We start from the raw sequence: 19,447 nt of genomic DNA, 5'->3' as shown, positions 1-19,447 counted from the left end.
ATCCCCCATATTTCTCTTCAAGGGCGTCAGTGGCTCCCCTTCCCCACCCCCCTTTCTTCCCCCCCGACGAGTTTTTCCTCACGGGCACCTTTTTTCCCAAAGGGGAATCGAAGAGCACCTCCCTCCCGCACCTCGGGGGCAGAGCTGCGTGTACCAGGCCCCTGCCGCTTCTTCTTCTCCTCCTCCTGCTGCTGCGGGGCAGAGGCTGCCCGCCCTCCCGCCTCAGCCGCCCCCCTCACGCGGCGCAGCCGTTGGGCTCGCGCACCGCCGCAGCGCCGCGGCCGTGCGCGCGCCGGGCACGAGTCCTGCAGCGGTTTCTCCCCCCTCCCCCCCCCCGCGCTACTCCCCGTCGGCCCCGCCCCTTATCTAATTGCGCCGCCATCCCCGAGCGGCGGTTGAGGGCGGTGGGGGGGAAGGAAGGGACCCGGGGTGGCGGAGGGATAACAGGCTTCCGCACACAGACCGAGGCGGAGGGATCCATACGCTAGAACCGCCCGTCGGTGAGGGAGGGAGGAGGGGGTGAGAGATGCGGAGCGGGCGGGGTGGCTGAGGCGAGGTGGCCGTTATTTGGGAGAAGGGGGTGGGAAGCGGAGCTGGTGCCGCGGGAGGCTGCCGCGGGGGGGGTGGGGGGGTGGGGGAGGCGGGTGGCAGAGTTGCAGGCGAACAGCTGGACCCGGGCATTAGGGCTGGGGAGGGGGTCAGGGGGGCTCCAGGAGCGGGGGGGGCGGGGGGCAAGGCGGCGGGGGGCTGAGGAGAGAGCTGAGGGGAAGGGACGGGGGGAGCGGCCCAGCGCGGGGGAAGGGCGAGGTTGTGGGGCGAGGCGGCGTGTGCCGGTCCTGTCCCTATCTTGCGTCGTAGTTTAGTGGAAAATGGAAGGTTTTAGAAAAGGGAACTGATTTAAAATAGCCTCTCATCCCTGCCGGGGGCTGGTTCCTTTTCTGCGGGCTGTCTGTGCCATTGCGGGAGGGGGGGGGGGGAGGGGGGGGGATGGAGGGCAGAGGGATTCTCTTGTGTGCAGAAGGAGCCTGGGGGGCTTAGCTGTGAGTGGGGGTGGGGGTCTCTGCCCCTCTTTGCCTCTTCCCTTCTGGATTATATTTTTTTTGTGGGGAAGGGGCAGCATGAGCTTGCAGAGTTTTACTGGAATTTCTCCTTTTCTGAGGAGCTGCCGCTGCTGAAGCAGATTTTTCCTTCCTTTCTTTTTTTGTCTGATGCAGAATCCCAGTAGCTAGGCAGCCTCCCTCTTTTCTTTCCTTCCTTCCTTCTGCCCCTTCGGTATGTAGAAGGGGAGAGACATCAATGGAAAGGCTGAAATACGCGTAGATGGACTTCCAAATGAATTTTTTCTTGAAAGAGGAAGATAAATCCCAGTTGCCAGTGCACTGAATTTTTGTTGCTGTTGCATTGCTTGGTAAAAATGGGGTTCGCTTACTCCAGCTAAATCCTTGGAGCATTTCAGAGAGTTGCTACAGTGAAGGACTTCTTGTATTTTTTTACATCAGAGGAGCTACATTGATGTTAACCTTTTTTTTGTAAAATGGAGAACGAAATATTCACACCCCTTTTGGAACAGTTTATGGCTAGCCCTCTTGTCACCTGGGTAAGCATTCCTTTTTCCTCACACATTAGTCTATTTGCTCATTGTTTGAAGACAAATGCCTTGCGGCAGAGAATAAGGTGGAGTTAGTGTCACAGTGGTGATGATTATATGTTTTAGGTTAAGACATTTGGACCGTTAGCTGGAGGAAATGGGACCAACCTGGAAGAATATGTGGCGCTAGTGGATGGTGTGTTTCTGAACGAAGTCATGCTGCAAATGTAAGTGTGTGCAAGTTGTGCCTTGGGTTTATTTTTTTTGCTCTTGTCTTGTTTCTCCGGTATGTTTTGCTTTCTTGCGAAAACTCCCTCCCCCCCCCCCCCCCATTGACCTTGTAAATTTCTTTTATACCTGGAGTAGTCATGTGGTCAGTTAAGAGGAGATTTTGGAGCATAACAGATACTCTTTACAGTTTAATGTCCAAGTGATGTATTTGCAGGATGTATAGTGTAATACAGGCTGAATCATGATATGTAGAACTTACTGGAAAATTGGATGACTGTAAATAGTTTCCCAGATTTCCACTGAGAAGCATAAAGGTTCATTCTCATGCTCATAAACAAAATTTTGAATAAACTTGCTTAGCTAATAAGATTCTGATATATATCTTAGTTCACATGACAAACAATTTAAGGATCGTATGCGAGTCACCTAATGTTTTTTACTGAGCGAATGGACCATCCTTTAACTTCTTCCACTTTATTTTTCACAGTTCCAAATTAGAGTAGATAGCAGATGTGCAGTAAAGCTGATATTTTAATTGAGTGTAGAATGTTTTCTGTCTGTGAACTACAGAAGAAACATTTTTACATGGTTTTGTAAATTGTTTATTGAAAACCTCTGATTGTTAGAAAAAATTCTTTATAACTTTAGCAACTTTTTGTTAATCATAGTTTGGACTGGAATATTGCCCACTACTGTAATGCTAGAGAGTAACACTTGTCAAGTGATATAATCATAAAAATGTTACTAGTGGAAAAAATTTCTTCATACCTTCTTTTTATTTTCTGATATTTTAAGTCTTTACAGAGAAATAAATCTCTTGGTTGTATAAGTATGAAAAAATGTAGGCTTATGGATGGCTGGATAGATATAGATACCTCAGTGTGTGAGCAGCTTGTGTTGACAGCTGTTCCTCAGGAAAGCTGCTCAGTGATGAGCATCTTTTTACTCTGTTTATAGTTTTTACTCATATTTAGTACTTTAAAAGTTTTTGCTGTTGGTATTCAGCTTGTAGAACTAATATATATAAAAAGACCTACACATTACCACATCTAAGTTTGAATTCACATCCTTTTGAAACCAGTATTTTCTTTGTCACCTATTTCTCTTCAGCTAAAATTCCAAGTATTCACTTCTGTAATATTGAGACACATGGATAACTTGCTGGAATTAAACTTTCTGAAAAAAATCTGAGTGGCTCTGGCATATTTTAATAAGAATTTTAAGTAATGCATTCACTGAAGCATACTGTTTTTATTTTACAATTTTTTTTTCTTGGACTGCATGTAAATTAAGTAGCTTGTCAATTATGACCATGCATTTAACATGTAGAGCTTCTATTTGGTAAAAAACGTTTGACAGCTGGAAGGTCAGTTTAGTAGTGGAACTGGAACAAGGTGATTTTGAAGAATACAGTCTTGAAATTAAACTTTATCAGTATTTTTTTTTTTAATACTAAGAGTATAAATTGATATCTGGCACATATGTTGGATACTTGTATGTAAAATGGAAAGCTGCTGAGAGGGACCATCCCTATGCTTAAGGCACTGTGTGTTCAATTTGGCTTTGACTTTGTGCATCTTTGATCCCATACCATGATTACTGTAGTTTACTTAGGAGGAGTTGTGTATGTGTAAAAAACAAAAAAAAACCCCAACAAAACAAAACAAAAAAACCACATGAGATGTAAATTTAAAATAAAATAGTTTCTACCTTAAACTAGAGGTGTGTGTAAAAGGGCTGGTGTGGTGTATAAATAAAACTAATTTTACAGATATGTAACTACACTGGAAGGTGTATTTAAAATACATTTTTTGGGGACTGAAATATGTTATGATTGATTGCTACTTAGATTTCAAGCTTCCAGAACTCTGTTCTTATTTGGGGGTGGGGTAGGGGGTTAGTTTGTTCTGGTTTTTTTGCAAGGATTGAAAGAGGGGAAAAAATGTTTCATATTTTGCAGACAGATTCCATCACTGGTGAAGTCACTGTGGAAACCTGTGTTAACTTATAGTCCTGTTCACTCTGAATATCTACCTATTAAACATGTGTCTTCATTTGCAAAAAAACATTTAAAAGATGCAGCTCCAACTAATCATCAATATAACTTATTTTCAGTGTTTTCCATTTTATTAGTAGCTCTCTTTTTTTTTCCTTTCAGTCTTAACTACCATACATTCAGGAAATGTGGCAGAAAAATTTGTATCACCTGACTTCAAAAGCAAAATATTTTTCTTCAGAATGTTTGTGGTTTGTTTTTTTTTTTTTTTAAAAGCTCTCAATGACTTACTTCACATGACAACTAGAGATCTGCGCTTAGGACCTCTGGCACTCTTAGAAGCTTTAGAGAAATGTTGTTCTTGCAGAAGTCACCAGGAGTGCCATTCATGGAAGTATGTGGAAAGCACCACTAGAAGTTGGGATTTTTTACATGAGTTGTGTTATATGGTGCTTACAACTTCCACTGGTTTTGAGATATTTAAGGCTGTTCATGTTTTGGTGTGAGAATACAGCTAGTGCATACCTGTCAGCTAAGGGCTTTGTGATGTGGTGGTGGTGTACGTCTGTTCCTATGGTTTGAAAGCCATGGCAGCATTAGATGCCTTAAAGGGCATTAAAAGCATGAACAAGTGGAGACTGTTAGTGGTGCTGTGGTCCTGCTTTATATGGACTTAAATACTTTATTTTTGCCAAGTGTTGAAAAAACAAATTCTGTGACCATAAAAGTAAGTGTTAATATTGGATTAAGCACAGTTTGTAAACAGTTACACAATCAAAAAAAGTGGCTTTGTTACTTAGAGAAGGTTTTTTGTTAAGTTACAGAAGAGTTAATCCTGCCTTCTGTCAGCTACAAGTGAGAGTTGTTAGTATGGCATTTGTTTCTCCTTGTGCTTGTCTAGACCAAATTTATTTTCAACAATTGTAATGATTCAGACAGAGGAAATAGATAACAGCATTGGAATAGCTGCAGGATAATGGTACCAAGATGGTCAGGTTTTATCAGCATTGAGTTTATTAGTACCTTATACATGAGAAAGACTAATTCATTGCATTCCTTGTATGTGTTTTGCTTTTGACTTTTTGGACAGTTTAGTACATAAGAAAATTACACAGATTCCATTTGGTGTCCAGTTACAACTGAAGAGCTCTTCCTTTGCTGGAGATGCTACAGGCCAATTTTATTATTTTATTTTTTAAATTTTATTTTTAATTAAGGAGACTTCCAGTGTTACAATATTAGCTCCTAACTTGAAAGAATGTCTCTCATTTCCTGTTTAAATTTAGGTCCAGTTCTTAAAAAGTATTCGGTTACCTACCTTCTGCTGGGATCAGTCAGTATCTGATACCTCTGGATAGAAACCCATCTGTCTTTCTAAATCTGAGCCTTTATCTTTGTGTTCTTTGAAACAAAAAGGGGTCATGCTTCTTGGAAATAAATCAGAATGCAAGAGATCACTGCAGTGCTCTTCTGCCATGGAGGGAGGTGGAGGAACATGCCAAGAATACTGTATAACTTTACTATACCACTATAATACTTCCACCATTATGAAGTGCTCATATACTTGAGTAAATGTTATGTATACTACTAAAATAAATGAAACGGTATAATTCAACGGATTAGTCACCTGTTGCGCATCTAGGTGCAGTTACAGTAAAATAAGACTTCGTTGTCCTAGAGATAATTTTCCAGAACCTGACTAACACCGCCTCATTTTTTTTAGTCTTAGTATTGTACTGTTTGTATACTCCTCTGATCCAAAAAGATTAAGGTATTCTTACAGAAACACTCATTTTCTGAGTGTTTTTTATTTTCACTTCTGATAGGTCTTGTTCTCTGATACTTGTTAATTGAATTCCAAGAGGATTGTGTAAGAAATGCTGAAAGTCTTGTAGCAGTAATGAACTGTGGTTCCCAAACAGACAAGAGTCTTACTAGTTCCTTTGAATAAAAATAGACAGCTGCAAGTAATTGAAAGATTGGGACTTTCATTACATTTAGCACCACCATTAATATTTGGTCAAGTAACAAAGACCTGAAACTGAATTTTAATGGTTTTATTTTACTATGCTTTGTATTTGTGGTCATGGATCTGTTTTAAAGGAACCATTGGACAAATACTGTATGCAGAATTCGTAATGTATAGAACCGAACTCTGAAACTAAGTTAATTTAATCCACTGTCTGGAGAACCTGTCTGCTTTCATCACAGTGTTCCATTCATAACTTTTGTCTTAATTGAACATATTAATCAATACTGTCCACATCAGTTGTTGCATCCAGACATGCTGAAAACTACTTCAAAGGATGAAGTACTTTGTTGTTCTCCTGTTTTTCTCCCTTTTGCCGTTCTCCCACAGTTTTTCACTGACTGGATCCACATGCAGGTCTTTCATGCCCATAGAATTTTCCAGGTGGACTGGCTGGCTGTTTCCTTCCACCACTCTGGTGGTGTGTGCCTAGAATGTGTAGACTGCTTCATTGACTTCTTTCTGAGCTCTTAGTCTTTAGTTGTATGCTTTTTTCCAAACAGTTGAGCTTGCCAGCCCATACTTCTGGCTTGCCTATATCTTCCCCTGAAAACTGGACTCCATCCCTAGTGCTTGAGCCAGCTGCCTGACTCTGTGAAAGAGTGCAGGAACATGCATGCCAATCCAATTAACTTTCTTGTGAAGAAGACCAAATAGCAAGAGGCAGCTTTGGCCAGGTTCTGACTGGGCAGGGAAATGGAAAAAAGTTTTGGGGAAAATGGAATTGGTGAGTTTGACAGTAGAAATATGAGCATGTATTTTAGAAAAAAGTCAAATATTATTAAGTCTGCACCTTTCTCACTTTCTTGAAGCAAATGCATTTGATTCACACTTTTCAGACGTGCTCTGGTGGGCTTCCACAGATGCAGGGTGGACGTCACTCTAGTAGTTTGTGAGAGTTGTTGCTCTTAAGAGTGGTTCTGCAGCAGTAGGGCCTAGATTTTTCTTATGGAAAGCTGAATTTTTAACGCTCATTTTTTTTTGTAAAGAAGCAAATTCTTTAATAAATGGTCCAGCAGAATGTGCACCATAGTCAAGGTTGTTGGAATTAAAAACTTTTGATTACAAAAAAGGAAAAGATAGTTCTTATAGTGTAATGAAGATTAATTTTAGACTTGAACATCTGCTTGCAGTGAGCTTTAAACTGGGCAAATGAAGAGGGCATAGGCTGATACCTGAGGTGCTTGGGTTTTTGATAGCTGAAGGGCAAAAAAAGCATAGGTTGAACATGGAGTGCTTGAAGTGTTTGATCTTATGTCTCTGTTTTACTAGGGTGGTTTTTTTATGCTTTGGTACCCTTTCCCACAGTTGATGTCCACTTCCGTTCATCCTGTCTACTCTTGATTTATTTCCGTGCAGTAAAGTATTCTGCGGTTCACTCTTGTTTCTTGCAGTATTTGGAAGATTACGAAGTAAATAATCTAACCTTCCTCTGCATGTATATGTTCACTTCTTTGCTCTCTTCTTCATGTGCAATCTTCAGTATCTTTCTTTGACTCTGTCCCTGTACTACCTATCCCATCCTTAGTCTAGGGTAGTAGCTGGGGCCAGGGAATAAAAGCTGGGGCCAGGGAATAAAAGCTGAGTTAAATATATCTTAATACATACAGGGGTGCTCTATTGCATCTATCTACCTGTTCCATAAATAGCAATCTTAGGTGAAAGATCTAAAAGTAACTTGTTTCAGCACTGAAAATATTCTGGCAAGGAAACAACATATATTCACTATGGCGTTACAGTTTTATTTTCAGAGTATTTTGCATTTCACTCACATGCTACATGCTGTTTCAAAGCACTACGAAAATAATGAAGTAAGCTTACAAAAAGCTTTCTAGGCACATGTTTTATGTGTTTCATTGTCAGGAAAGTTAAGTAAGAGTGTACCGACAAACTGTCTCCTTCTGTGACATAGCTCAGTTAAGGCTGTTGTATATGTAGAGATGTATGTATACTTCGTTGAAGACTACAAGGCAGAGATGCCAGAGCAAGGTAATGGAGGAGATACAGCCACAGACACAGTGTAGCACTACTGAATAGAGCTGCCCTTACAGAAGGGAGAGTCGGCTTCAGCTGAAGTCACAGGACCGTGCGGGGAATGCCACGAGTAGGAGTTTGAGCCAGGGGAAGACAACTCCTGGTTTTGCACTAGTAGCTCTGCTGTGTGCTTCAGCGGTTCAGGGGTGATGGCTGAGTGGTTCATCTAAGCATCATTTGCCCTTAGCAGCACCCGATGTTGAGGCTGGGTGAGGTTTCCAGCTGGCTGTAAAATTTCTGTTTGCAGGGCTGACTCTGCTCTTTACCTGCCTCTGCTTCTGTACTGCCACTGTCCTGGCTGCCTGTGTTGTAAGGAAAGGCAATACAGAACTTGATTTGCTCTAATTTTTGTGCCAGAAAGTCAGTTTGCCCAAGTGGCTGAGATGCCTTGACCCACCCTACAATGTTGCCATGTTTCTTGGTAGTATAGCAGCAGTAAAATCCAGAGTTTTAGGTTAACTACAAATCTTACCTGGGCTGATCAGCTTGCATTTTTCACTGGCAAGGCTGCATTTCTTCAGGTTTCATGGCTAATTTGGGGATCTCTACACCACAAACCCTTGCAAAATGTTGCTGTGCTCTGATCTTTCTTTTAAAAACTAATCTAGTTAACTGACAAATTGGTTGCTAAATCAAGCACACCTTAATCCTATGCTAAATTTGAGAAGCTTACTTCTATTTTTCCTCATTTGTTTCTTCTGTAAAGAAGGGGCTTTTTAGCTTTGTGTTCTTTCATATGTTCCTCTTATTTCTGGTTCCTCCTCCTTTTTCTCTAAACGAAATACCAATTTGTTGCCTGCCTTGTCTTTCATACTGCACCACTTTTCCCTACATAGTAATTATTTAGGGATCAAGACATTTTTTCAAAGTGCTGCTTTGTTAGAGCACATGACCTCAGTGGTCAGAGATTATTTGGTAATAACCGTGTGGGAGTCTCTTGTTTGTTTGTTTGCTTTGTTTTAAAGAATCCTGTAGTTATGCCTTAAGATCCTCCAAAGAGGCATGGCCTCTTAGGCAGTTGTTGTTAAGCAGTATTTACAAAATGCCCCCACTTTGTTTCATTGGACTAACTGATGTTAAGGCATTGAATCGAAGCAAGGATACTGCTTGACCCAAACTGGTTTGGTGTGCTTTGCCTTTGGCTTACTCTGAGGAAAAAGCAAAAAATATCTTGTTTTGTGGTTTTGGATTGGGAAATAGGGAGGGATGAACTTGTAAGTGGCTTGTATTATATCCCTGGCTATTGGTGAATCTTTGAATGTGTTGCACATTTAGATATACTCGGAAACTTGCTTCCTTTTCTATAGTGAGAGGAGATAAGAGTCTGCTTAGGTTTATTACAGAATATTATCCTATTTTAAGCTGGAGGGAAATATTTGGCCTAGTTTTTGTTTGTGTAGTATCTTTGTTTTTCTTAAATAAGCCCTTGAGCAAAAAAATGTCTGGTGTAATTTCCTGGTAGCTTGGGAATATACTTGCTGTATATTTAGTGTATTGTGTATGCCAGCCAAAAATAAAATACAGATACTAGTTGATGTATGATAGAATGTAGACAAATGTCATACTTACAGAGTGCTGGTTTGTATCTTAACAAGAATATTAGTGTTTTAAGATGAAAATAATGCATTTCTTTTACAGGCCCTTATGTGTATGCATATCTTGGAGGTTTGGGTAGTTAACAGGGTTAAGGTCCTTCATGTACTGCTCTATTTGTATCTAGATCAGTAGGGGATTGTATGTGTATTGATGTGCACACAAAATTTGCAACACATGGCAGTTAGTGTGCTGAAGCAATGAAGTTGCTCATGTGGATAAAATTTTTACAAGAAATGTGACTTTTCTTTGGCAATCCCCTTATATCTAGGAGCCTTGTATTTGAATTTGTCTCATTCTCTGGAATAATCTGTACAAAGGGCTCAGATCTGTCGCTTGCTAGTCTAAAAATTGGTATGGAAAAAGATGAAGATGTGTATTTTATTGTTACTAATTTACTTATAGAAGGTTTATTGTACTTCTTAAGAAAGGGAAATTCTAGAATCATAACATTCTAACCAAAAGTATTTAACAGAAATCTTTGTGGCACTATATTTACAACTTAAGATCTTTTTAGTCACTGAAATTGCAATATTCAGGTAGCTTTGGTGTCATCTCACTACAATGATCTTACATCAGTATTTCCTGTGCTTTTTAATACTCAGTGTGCTGAGATGCTTACCTATGGTTAGACTATTTTGAATCTGAAGTACTAACTAATTATTTTTGAGAATTTATAGCTTCAGCAAAGTTCAAAGTAAAGAATAAAACAAGTGAACGTTTTTTCAAGTCTTCCAAAGGAGAAATTATTTTTGGTAGTGCTATGACTATCAAATAAAGCAAAGTACATGCTGCTGTCGTGCTGAAAATTGGTTAGGGTAGAAGAGAAAAACTCATATATACAAACTTGATAATCTCGTAAGAGGTTTTTTAAGCTTAAATAAAGAAGACTGCATAAGTGTGTATTGCTTTTAAATCCTACATAAGTTATTTTCCCTTATATTAATATTTTAAATATCTTAGAATGTTCCACAAATGTCATTTGGTAGGGGCAATAAGTGTTTATTTGCTTCTCTTCTCTACTGCTTGTTGCCTCCTATCTTTCATGACAACTTTCTGGCCCTATTCTGCTTCTCCTATAACTGTTTCCGATGTTCCTTCCAAACTACTACCTGTATGTTTGCAGAATGTTCTTTCCAAGGTAGATTGTAAAAATGTTTTCTCACTTTATGCCCTCTGATGTTTGGTGTAAAGTCATGCTGCATCTTGTGATCCAGACCTATGAGTGCTTACTTATGTAAAGCTAATCATACCGTTGTCACCCTATTATTGTGGATGTAAATGGTTGCAGTGTTTTAATGGTCAGTTACATTGAGGCATTAATCACAAAGTCAAATAGTTTTCAGTTATTCTTCTAATCAGTACCAGACTGAATAGATCCTAAAATGTGAACTCATTTCAGAAGTAGAAGACATTTCCCCTGACGGGGAAAAAAACACACAATGCTTAAACTAGGAAGCAAAACTTCAGTATTCATTGTCCTCAGTGCTTTGTTTCTGTGGTATGTTCATCTTCTTTCTTGCTTGTCCTTTGTAGACTGTATGCACTCACATCCTGTGCTACCTTTTTGTTTTAGTTCAATTTGGAAAGCAGTACAGTGCAAGTATTACAGCAGTCTAATTTTACCTTTTCAAACAATATTTGCTACTAGGCCTTTTGCAATTAAAAAAACCAACGAACCAACCAACCAAAAAAAACCAACAAGACGAGACCCTTGTAAGATATTTAGATTTGTTGAAGTCAGACTTCCTGGTTCTCATCTGCTTGCTCAAAAAAAGTTTTGTTTGTCAAGTTGTTTCTTCTAGGAATTTTCAATTATTTAATACCCAGGAGTGTTTATTTTGTGTGAAAATGTTAAGTGTTCTGTGATGCTCTGAATCCTAGAGATTTTCCTTTCCATCAGGGAAACTTCTTAATTTGGTGGAAGACAGCTTACCTTTTGCTAGCTGTGGAGCAGAGGCTGATCCACATTCTCATTGATTGTTGTGGGGAGCTTACCCAGGTTACTTGGTGCAGTGAGTAATGATTCAGCATTTTCAATTTTTGGTAGAAAGCTTTTTTTTTTTTTGACATAGTACCTTTTAGTGTGATAGGAAAAGAATACATTTGATAGTCAAGTTGAAACAATAGCAGTAAAGTTGTTTCATACTATGTGATGGTAAAGACAGCTGTTGGTCTGTAAGCTTGGAAGTTAAGGATTTTGGGGAGGTGTTAATTCAGTCATACAAGTGTGTGCTTAGTAAATGACAGGTGAACTGTTTTATTTCCTCTCTGTTTTCTCTGATGTTTTGCTCCACCTGCATGCATCTTCCTTATTACTACTAAGGAAAAGAGAAAGGACAAAAAATAAATCTGGGCTGTTCTGGACACTGCTGTTTTTAAAACCCTGGGAAGGAGAAATTAAAGAGCAGTCACCAGACCCCTTGAATATACTATGATTTTGTCTGACTGTTTGCACATTCATGTGTAAACCTGGGAGTGTACAGATGTGAGGGGATGTCTCTTCATGCAAATAATACCACTAACAGTGGGACCACCCAGCAGAGCAGTTGTTGGTCAGAGCAGCCTTGAAGCCATGAGGCGCAGCAGGTTCATATTGATGGAGAAGGGGGAGACAGCACAAAGGCTTATGGCACTGCTTCAGATACAGCTATTCTAGCACACTTCAACCATCAGTGATTAGGCAGCTCCTCTGCTGTGAGTGCCAAACGGAGGTTAGGCATTGTACAGCTACCCTGCGAGGAGTTCAGCCTGGTCAGATGCTGCAGAGCTAAGGCAGCAAGTAGGAACGCTGTCTGCATGTGCTCAGTATCTACTCATATGTTCTTGGCAGTGTTCCCAGTGATCCCCACCAGCCAGTCGATTAGTTGTAGGCTACTTGGTTGTCTTTTTGTAAAAGTAGGCATAGGGCTTCAGCCTCCTAATAGTTTATGATGTTGGACATAATCCTAGGAAATGAGGTTTTTGTGCAAGGGCCGTAAGGCTTTTGATGTTAGACCTACTTCCTACTCACATTAGCATGGGGCAAAACAACTTTGATACAACTGTTGAACTTCTGGCACATAAAGTCAATCTTTGCTAAGTGCAGAGTTAGCAAAGTGTCCTTAAATTGAGGTATTAATATGCAGCTTATTTTGGGGTAAAGGATATCTCAGCATTTGTAATGGTATCTTTAGACGTTTGAGCAGATGTCTGCAGGACTACATGATCATTTTAACCATGCATTGATTGCTGCTTGAGCAGTGTTGTCTCAAGGGCAGAAATAAAGGTGTTTTACAAGTAAGAGGTAGATTGTCATAAATGCCCACTAAAAAGGCAAAGAAGAGTGGTCAGTGTAAATCACAACATTTGCTTGCTTATTGCAAGTTAGGATTAGAGCATCCTTTTACTGGATCCTGTGTAAGTGCACAAAGATGCAATGGCTAAGCAGGGTTGAAAAGTGAACACTTGAGCAAGTCTAGAACATGCATCTCTTGCATCTTCGGCAAGTCAGACTGCGACTCTCCAGTTGTAATAGTCAAGTGTGCATTGTGTAATACCATCAGGCCATCACATTGTTCAGTATCATCAATACATTACAGCCTCAGGGCTTGCATGCCTTGTATGGTGCCCTTTGAGAGGTGGAAGGATTTTATTGCCATCAATTTTTCAGGTAAGAATGTGCCAAGTTAGTTCTCTGCACACTTCAGCAGTGGATAGTCTGTGTCACAAATTATTCTTTAGGGAAGTCATCCATTTAAATCCATTTCTATCAACAGAGAAGTCCTGATGAATGTGTGCCAAAGGTGTAGAAAAGGAGTGTTAAGATTTTTTTCTTTATCTTTTTGATAAATTTAGCATGGAAATATCTTTGACGGCAGAAATTGATCATACTGGCAGATGCAGGAGGAGTTTGAAGTATGCCATCTTGTACCAACGTTTCTAGAATGTGTGTGATCACAAGTTTCAGATACTGACAGTATCGTACTTCAGAATCTGCCCCATTATTTGATACTGTAACTCCTGCAGACTGACCTTCTGACTATGATTGATTTTAAAAATGATCAAACAGTACACTGGTGAAGGCCAGTGCTGCTTTTGTCCCATATACAGAGGTGCTTCTAATAACTCCATTGCCTCAGTGTATTGCTTTGTCTGGTGTTGCTTCAAATGTTTAAAGCAAATTGGAGATTATCAATTATTCTTCAGTGAAGGCCCTGGTTTTATTTTAACTTTCACAGTAAAAGGACACTGCTGCATTGAATTTCTTTGTAAAACACATTTTGTACATGTTTATTATTTTTTTGCTAATAGTAAATAATGGAAATGCTGCTTTATTATTTGAGATCTATCCAAACATTCTGGTATCAGTAATTACTGAAATATTTGGAAGAGAGCAAGAGTAAGCTTCAGTATTCTATTTAATGGGACTTTGCAAAAAAAATACAACTTTAGTAGGCAAGAAACGTTTATGTGTAAAAGTGAATACTGTGCTACTGGAAGCTAAAACAGACAGAGTAACAGTCAATATTTATTACCTTTGGAGATGTACACTTGTGTAGAATTTTTTCCAAATTGCTTGTTTCAACATTTCACTGTACTTAAATACATTCAAACAATGTTATATTTAAAATTAGAGTGGGTTATAGTACTAGACTTAATCATTAAGTACCATCAAGGAACAGATGGCAAGAGAGGACACAACTGGTTTGCAGTCTGCATAGATTTAAGCATGAAGCCATTAAGCTATCATATTCCCATTTCTGATAGATTTTGGTCAATGAAAAATTAAAGACGCATAATCCCTGATTATATGAAGTCTCAATCTGTAATTCATGACACTGGTAGTATTTCAAAATCACTGAAGTTCTCTGTGTAATCAGTAGTTTTAAACTAATGCATTATTGGGATGGATGCTCTTGTCTGTTTTTATTGCTATTGAAATTAATGTATCTTGTCATAAGTAGGTTGCTTTTAAATGTAAAATTGCTTAAGGGTATCTTTTACTGCTCAGCTTCCTATTGACTTCTAGATAGATTTGCCCTATTTTGCTAGGCTATTTGCCACTGAAGCAGTCCAGTATCTCCACCTAGTAAAAGGAGCGACTCAGAGTTCAGAGCATGTATTGCCTTAAAAATGTTTATAGTGTAACTAACATAGTAGCCACTAGAATACTATGTTTTTAAAAAACTGGGTTTAAAAGCTATCTTTTACAAAGCTTTATTTTAGAATCCATTTATTTTCAAAATTATTTCATTTGCATCTTGTCGTGTTCCCAACAGCATGTACTAGTTTATTTCAGTCGTATTGGACTAAATGTATTCTAATAAGTAGAATTGTTTAGTATTAATAAAAATGTAATTATATTATTAAAATTTTCCAGGTCATAAAAATTAAACAATTCAACATATGGACACAAATAATTTATTAGAATCTCTAATAAAGTAGTTGCCAAAAAAAGTAAACTAGTTTAAAAGATGCATGCTCTTGAAAGCAATATGGGTTTTGGCAATTTATGTTTAGAATTTTATCTTTTGGAATGAAAAATATTTGCACATTATATTTAATTAGTTTTTCTCATTAGTTATTTCAAATGCTTGATAAGAAAATTAGTATGTCTATTCTTGGCTTGGACCACTCTGACAAAACAGTTATACAAACAACATATAATGGAAAATGTGTAGATAACATCATGCCGTGTTATTTCCTCTTTGAGAGGAACGAGTTAAGACATCAATACTTAAGAAGATGGACTATATTGACTAAATGAAGATTATTTAAAATGGTGTTTTGTGGATTAAGGAGACTACTGAGCTTTAAAGTTGGAGGCTTTGAGAGAAAAAGGCCTGGTTATCAGTATTGGGAATGAAGGTGGGTTTATTTTTTAAAACAATGAATCTCCTGCTGAAGGACCTAATCACAGTTATTTTGGTAACAGTGCATGGTGTGAGAAGTTATCTGTCAGGCCTGTTCTTGGCTCTTCGATACACTTTGCAAGTCAAAACTGAGAGTTCGAACGTAATCTGAAAGCTAGAAATCAGTGACCAAAGATCAGGGAACACTGGTAAATGCAAACACTGAAGGGTTCTTCTATCAAGTGGCCTCTATTTTAAGTGTTTATGTTTCAATGGGTGGGTCATTTTAATAGGTAGCCTATTAATATTATGTGTTTATGAAGTATAATAATTTAAATCTTTCTAATAACTTTATTTCATTAAATTACCATTGTACAGAGGTAAAGTCCTCTTTGCACTGGAAGGTATTGAGAGCAGGATTCCACTCCAGGAAGAGTTAGAAGATGACCTTTTTTTCAAGTAAAAGTCATCCTAGTCATTGCTAACATGTTGATTGAGAGTGTCAAAGACAACTTACCTCTCTTGTTTGAAGGATAATGAGCCAATACAACAATCTTCACAAAAAAAGTAACAAAATCAAAGAAATAAAACTCCCTACTAGCTATAGTGAGTTATTGAAAAATTAAGATTATTAAAATAAATTTATTCTGTGCACCAGGTTGTTGTGAAGCTGACATTCTGATTTTAATTGTTGATAGTCTGTTCTAGAGCACATCTGTGGCCCAAGTTTTCCCAGCAAAATTCACAATCTCAGTAAACTGTTTCCTGCAATTCATGCCCAAAAAAAAATAATAAAAAAAAAATTGAATGCTTTCTGGTTTAAGATACAGGAATGAATCATTTTGACCCAAAACAGTGTAACTTTTATCAAAAAAGAAGCCTGGAATTTCCATAAATTTTAAGGAATATGTGTCAGCCATTGAACTGGTCTTGATAGATGAAGATACACACCACATTAAAAAAACCCAAACCCATATATATATATACACACACACATATACAGGAGGAGGGGGATACACAGGGTGAATTGGTGGAAATAAAAGAATGTTACTTTACTTTCAACAGTAGTTGGAAGATTTAAAAAATCTTTTATATGTATCAACATTAACTTTGACCACAAGGCTAATACCACAGGATTTCTGATTATCTTTGTTAATGCATAATTTGGTAGAGTTGATCCATACATGATTTCTAAGGATTAAGATGGAGAAGATGAAACATAAGAATGATTTGCTGTAGTACTGTTGCCAAGCGTCTGCTAAAGTGTTCTAAAAGTGCTCACATTCCGTTAGTATCTGTTAGTGCTGCATTTGACACACATGAATTATTTATTTTTGTACTGTGAGGAGAAGTGCTGGTATTCAGGAGAAAAGTCCAGGACAAGTGTAATGACATCCTACAGTTCCTGATCTTGCCCAGGTGTTATGACTTCTGATTTCAAAAATTTATTTTCATATCATCAAGTAAAACGCAAAGATCATGTGCTGTATCTTTGGTGTATGCGAGCCTCAGTAGTGAAATATTGTCCAGCAAAACATGAAGATGGAAGTGGTGACAAAGGTGTGGAACTAGGAATTTGTGTCGTAGGAAATCCTGGGCTCTAATTGCCCATTTTTTTTCCTCCTTCTCACAGATATCCTTGGCACTGATTGTTTCTGCTGCTGTTCAGGAGTTTGTTTCTGTGTTCATTTCCCATTTGTAGTATTGGGAGAGTAACAATTTGTCTTAAGAGTGTGCAAAGATTTACGTTTACATAACATTATGAAGACGTAGTGCTATGCAAATGTTAAAATTTTTGTTCTTACAAGATCTATCTAAATTTTCTAGTGCAGCTTTTGAAATTAGAAAGTGTAAAGCCTGAGCTTTTATGACAGTTGTGTTTTGAGTTGTTGTGTTTTGAGTTCTTGTGGTTGCACACTAATTTTTGTGTTGATACTAAAATAAGAGTTATTACAATATTCAGGAAATTCTAGTGCCCTCTATTTTGAGTGCTCTAAAGGGAGAGTCATCTAAAATATATGGCTGTAGAAATGCTGCTGAAGATGATGAAAAAGCCTGGAGATAATCTGATAGTCATTAAGATTAAAGATGAAGATTAAGGGCCCAAATCGGCCTTTTGGAGATATGAATGTAGAAATAGGAGACTTCAGCTGATCTCTGTACAGCATCAGGTCAGAAGGATTTATCCTGGATTTTCTCTTCTGATTTTAACAAATTTGAATGAATTCAGTTTGGAAAGGAGTTCAGTTCTGCATATCTGCAAAGCATAATCATTTTTAGTCCATTTAGTTCCTTTTGTAGCTACAGGTTGGCTGAATCAATCCAAGGTGACATCTTAGTCACATAGTTTCGGCTAATATGTTCTGAAATGCTTTAATTGTTTATAGTATTTTTAGGCACGTGGTGATGAGCATTTAGGAATGAGGCAATTACCCGTGTAAGAATCTGTGTCCTAATTTTCCTAGATTTATATTCATGTACTCGAGAGAAAAAAGATGCTATGCTTACTGCTTTACTTTTAAAAAATGACTGTGTTGGAGGTGTGTTTTTTATATGATCCGACTTCCTTTCCTGGCAGTGTTTTTTCTATGTTATTTCTATTCATGCTTAGAAGCCAGGAAATTGTGATAGCAATAAACTGAAGAAAAGCCATAAATATATCTTTAAAAAATTCTAACATGCTAAAACCAAAGAAAGCTGTAAAAGGCAAATAGAAGTTTGTTTAGGTAACTTAAATTTAAATGAAAAATATGTAAATTTTGTCGACAGCGATACTAGTACAAAGAGCACGTGAAACTATGAAAGTGATAAACTGCATTAAAGTAATTCAGGATGGTACTATGTTCAGTGAAATAGAGGGAATAGCTCATTTTGGGGGGTTGGTGGTTTACACTTACACATTAGTTGAATTGAGTATCTGTATAGAAATGTATGAATCATATATATGTATCGATGATCTTGTAGACTACTTCCATGTAGTTTCTTCAGATAAAATATTTATCAGTTCCATATGGTGCATGTTCTTTTTCTGCTGTCCTCTGCACAGCCTTCAGTTTATGTGCATCAGTAGCATCTGGCTTTCAGGTTGCAGGTCGTAGGTGTCCTACCAAGACAATTCATGCTGACGTGTAACCTGCTCTGTTCAGTCTCTTCCTAAGGAACTCTGCAAGAATTTGCTGTGTGATGGATGTGCTTTTCGACAGGCAGTTCCTATTCTCCAGGGGCAGATGTACCTGTATGTCACCTGGCAATACAGTATGCCCAAGTAATTGAGGGAAGGCCTGTGGTGAGCCTTTGCATGCTGCTTAGAACCCAGGTGATTCATGTGTGAAAGAAATACAAATGCAGACCTTCCCTGAAGTGTGACTCTCTAGTAACTGAAGCATCATCTGTACCATGTAAAGAGTAACTACCTGTCTTTTAGACAGCACTTATACTAAAAAACCTGAAGAATTGGGGGGGTTGGCAATGGCATTTCTTTTTCCTTGGTGTTTGGTTGTGTCCACTACAATATTCAGGTGATTTTTGTGTTATAGCAAGTTACTCTTCTTCCTGCATTTGATTCCTGAGTATAATCCTTTGCCTGTACATGTTGTTACTGAATTCCATTATAGTGCTGTCACACCACTTCTGCACTTTATCAGGATCATTCTCAATTGCCATAGTGTTCTTTGAAGTTTTTTGGTTGTTTTTTCTTATTCCTCCCAATTTTTGCCAATGGCAGTTCTGATAACTGTATTCTGTGTTCCATTGTCTAAATCGTGAATGGCAATGTTGAATAAAACGAAGCCCAGCAGACACACACCCTTGTAGGAACCTCCAGTTTGACAGCGAGAAGTTGGTAGTTTCTTGTTTGAGTGCAGTATTCCAGTCAGCTGCACATTTATCTGACAATAATATCATTAAACAATACGATAATATAATTAAATATCAAAAGTTGCATTGTGCAACTGTATCAAGTATCTTTGTAAAAGTTAAGAAACTTCACATTGGCCATCCCTTATGAATTCTCAAAGCCTTTTACAGGGTGTCCTGGAGGAGTTGCATTGGTCCTGTATTGTTTTCCTTGAAAAATCACAGTGAATGTTGTCACACTGTCTTGTATGGGGTTAATAACTTGGTATGTTATGAGGTAGGGAAAA

General features: G+C 38.4%; 1 protein-coding gene across 11 annotated transcripts in view; it reads left to right on the top strand.

The window, feature by feature from the left end:
• The first annotated feature begins 409 nt into the window (after window positions 1-409).
• The window catches only part of CCDC88A (coiled-coil domain containing 88A), an 83,530-nt gene continuing 64,492 nt past the window's right edge, over window positions 410-19,447 (top strand). For 8 of the 11 annotated variants that reach the window (XM_049799720.1, XM_049799719.1, XM_049799718.1 and 5 more), the window contains exons 1-2: window positions 1,057-1,597; window positions 1,715-1,815. In XM_049799720.1, coding sequence (XP_049655677.1) covers window positions 1,535-1,597; window positions 1,715-1,815 — 164 coding nt within the window. In that variant the 5' untranslated portion in view covers window positions 1,057-1,534. Of the gene's footprint in view, window positions 501-529; window positions 557-1,056; window positions 1,598-1,714; window positions 1,816-19,447 lie in introns of those variants that run through there. The other 3 variants (XM_049799711.1, XM_049799713.1, XM_049799712.1) reach the window with 3 other exon arrangements.

This window comes from Accipiter gentilis, chromosome 5 (assembly GCF_929443795.1).
Source record: "Accipiter gentilis chromosome 5, bAccGen1.1, whole genome shotgun sequence".
NCBI lineage: Eukaryota > Metazoa > Chordata > Aves > Accipitriformes > Accipitridae > Astur > Astur gentilis.
The sequence above is the reverse complement of the archived record's forward strand: the minus strand, read 5'-3'. Positions and strand labels throughout refer to the sequence as shown.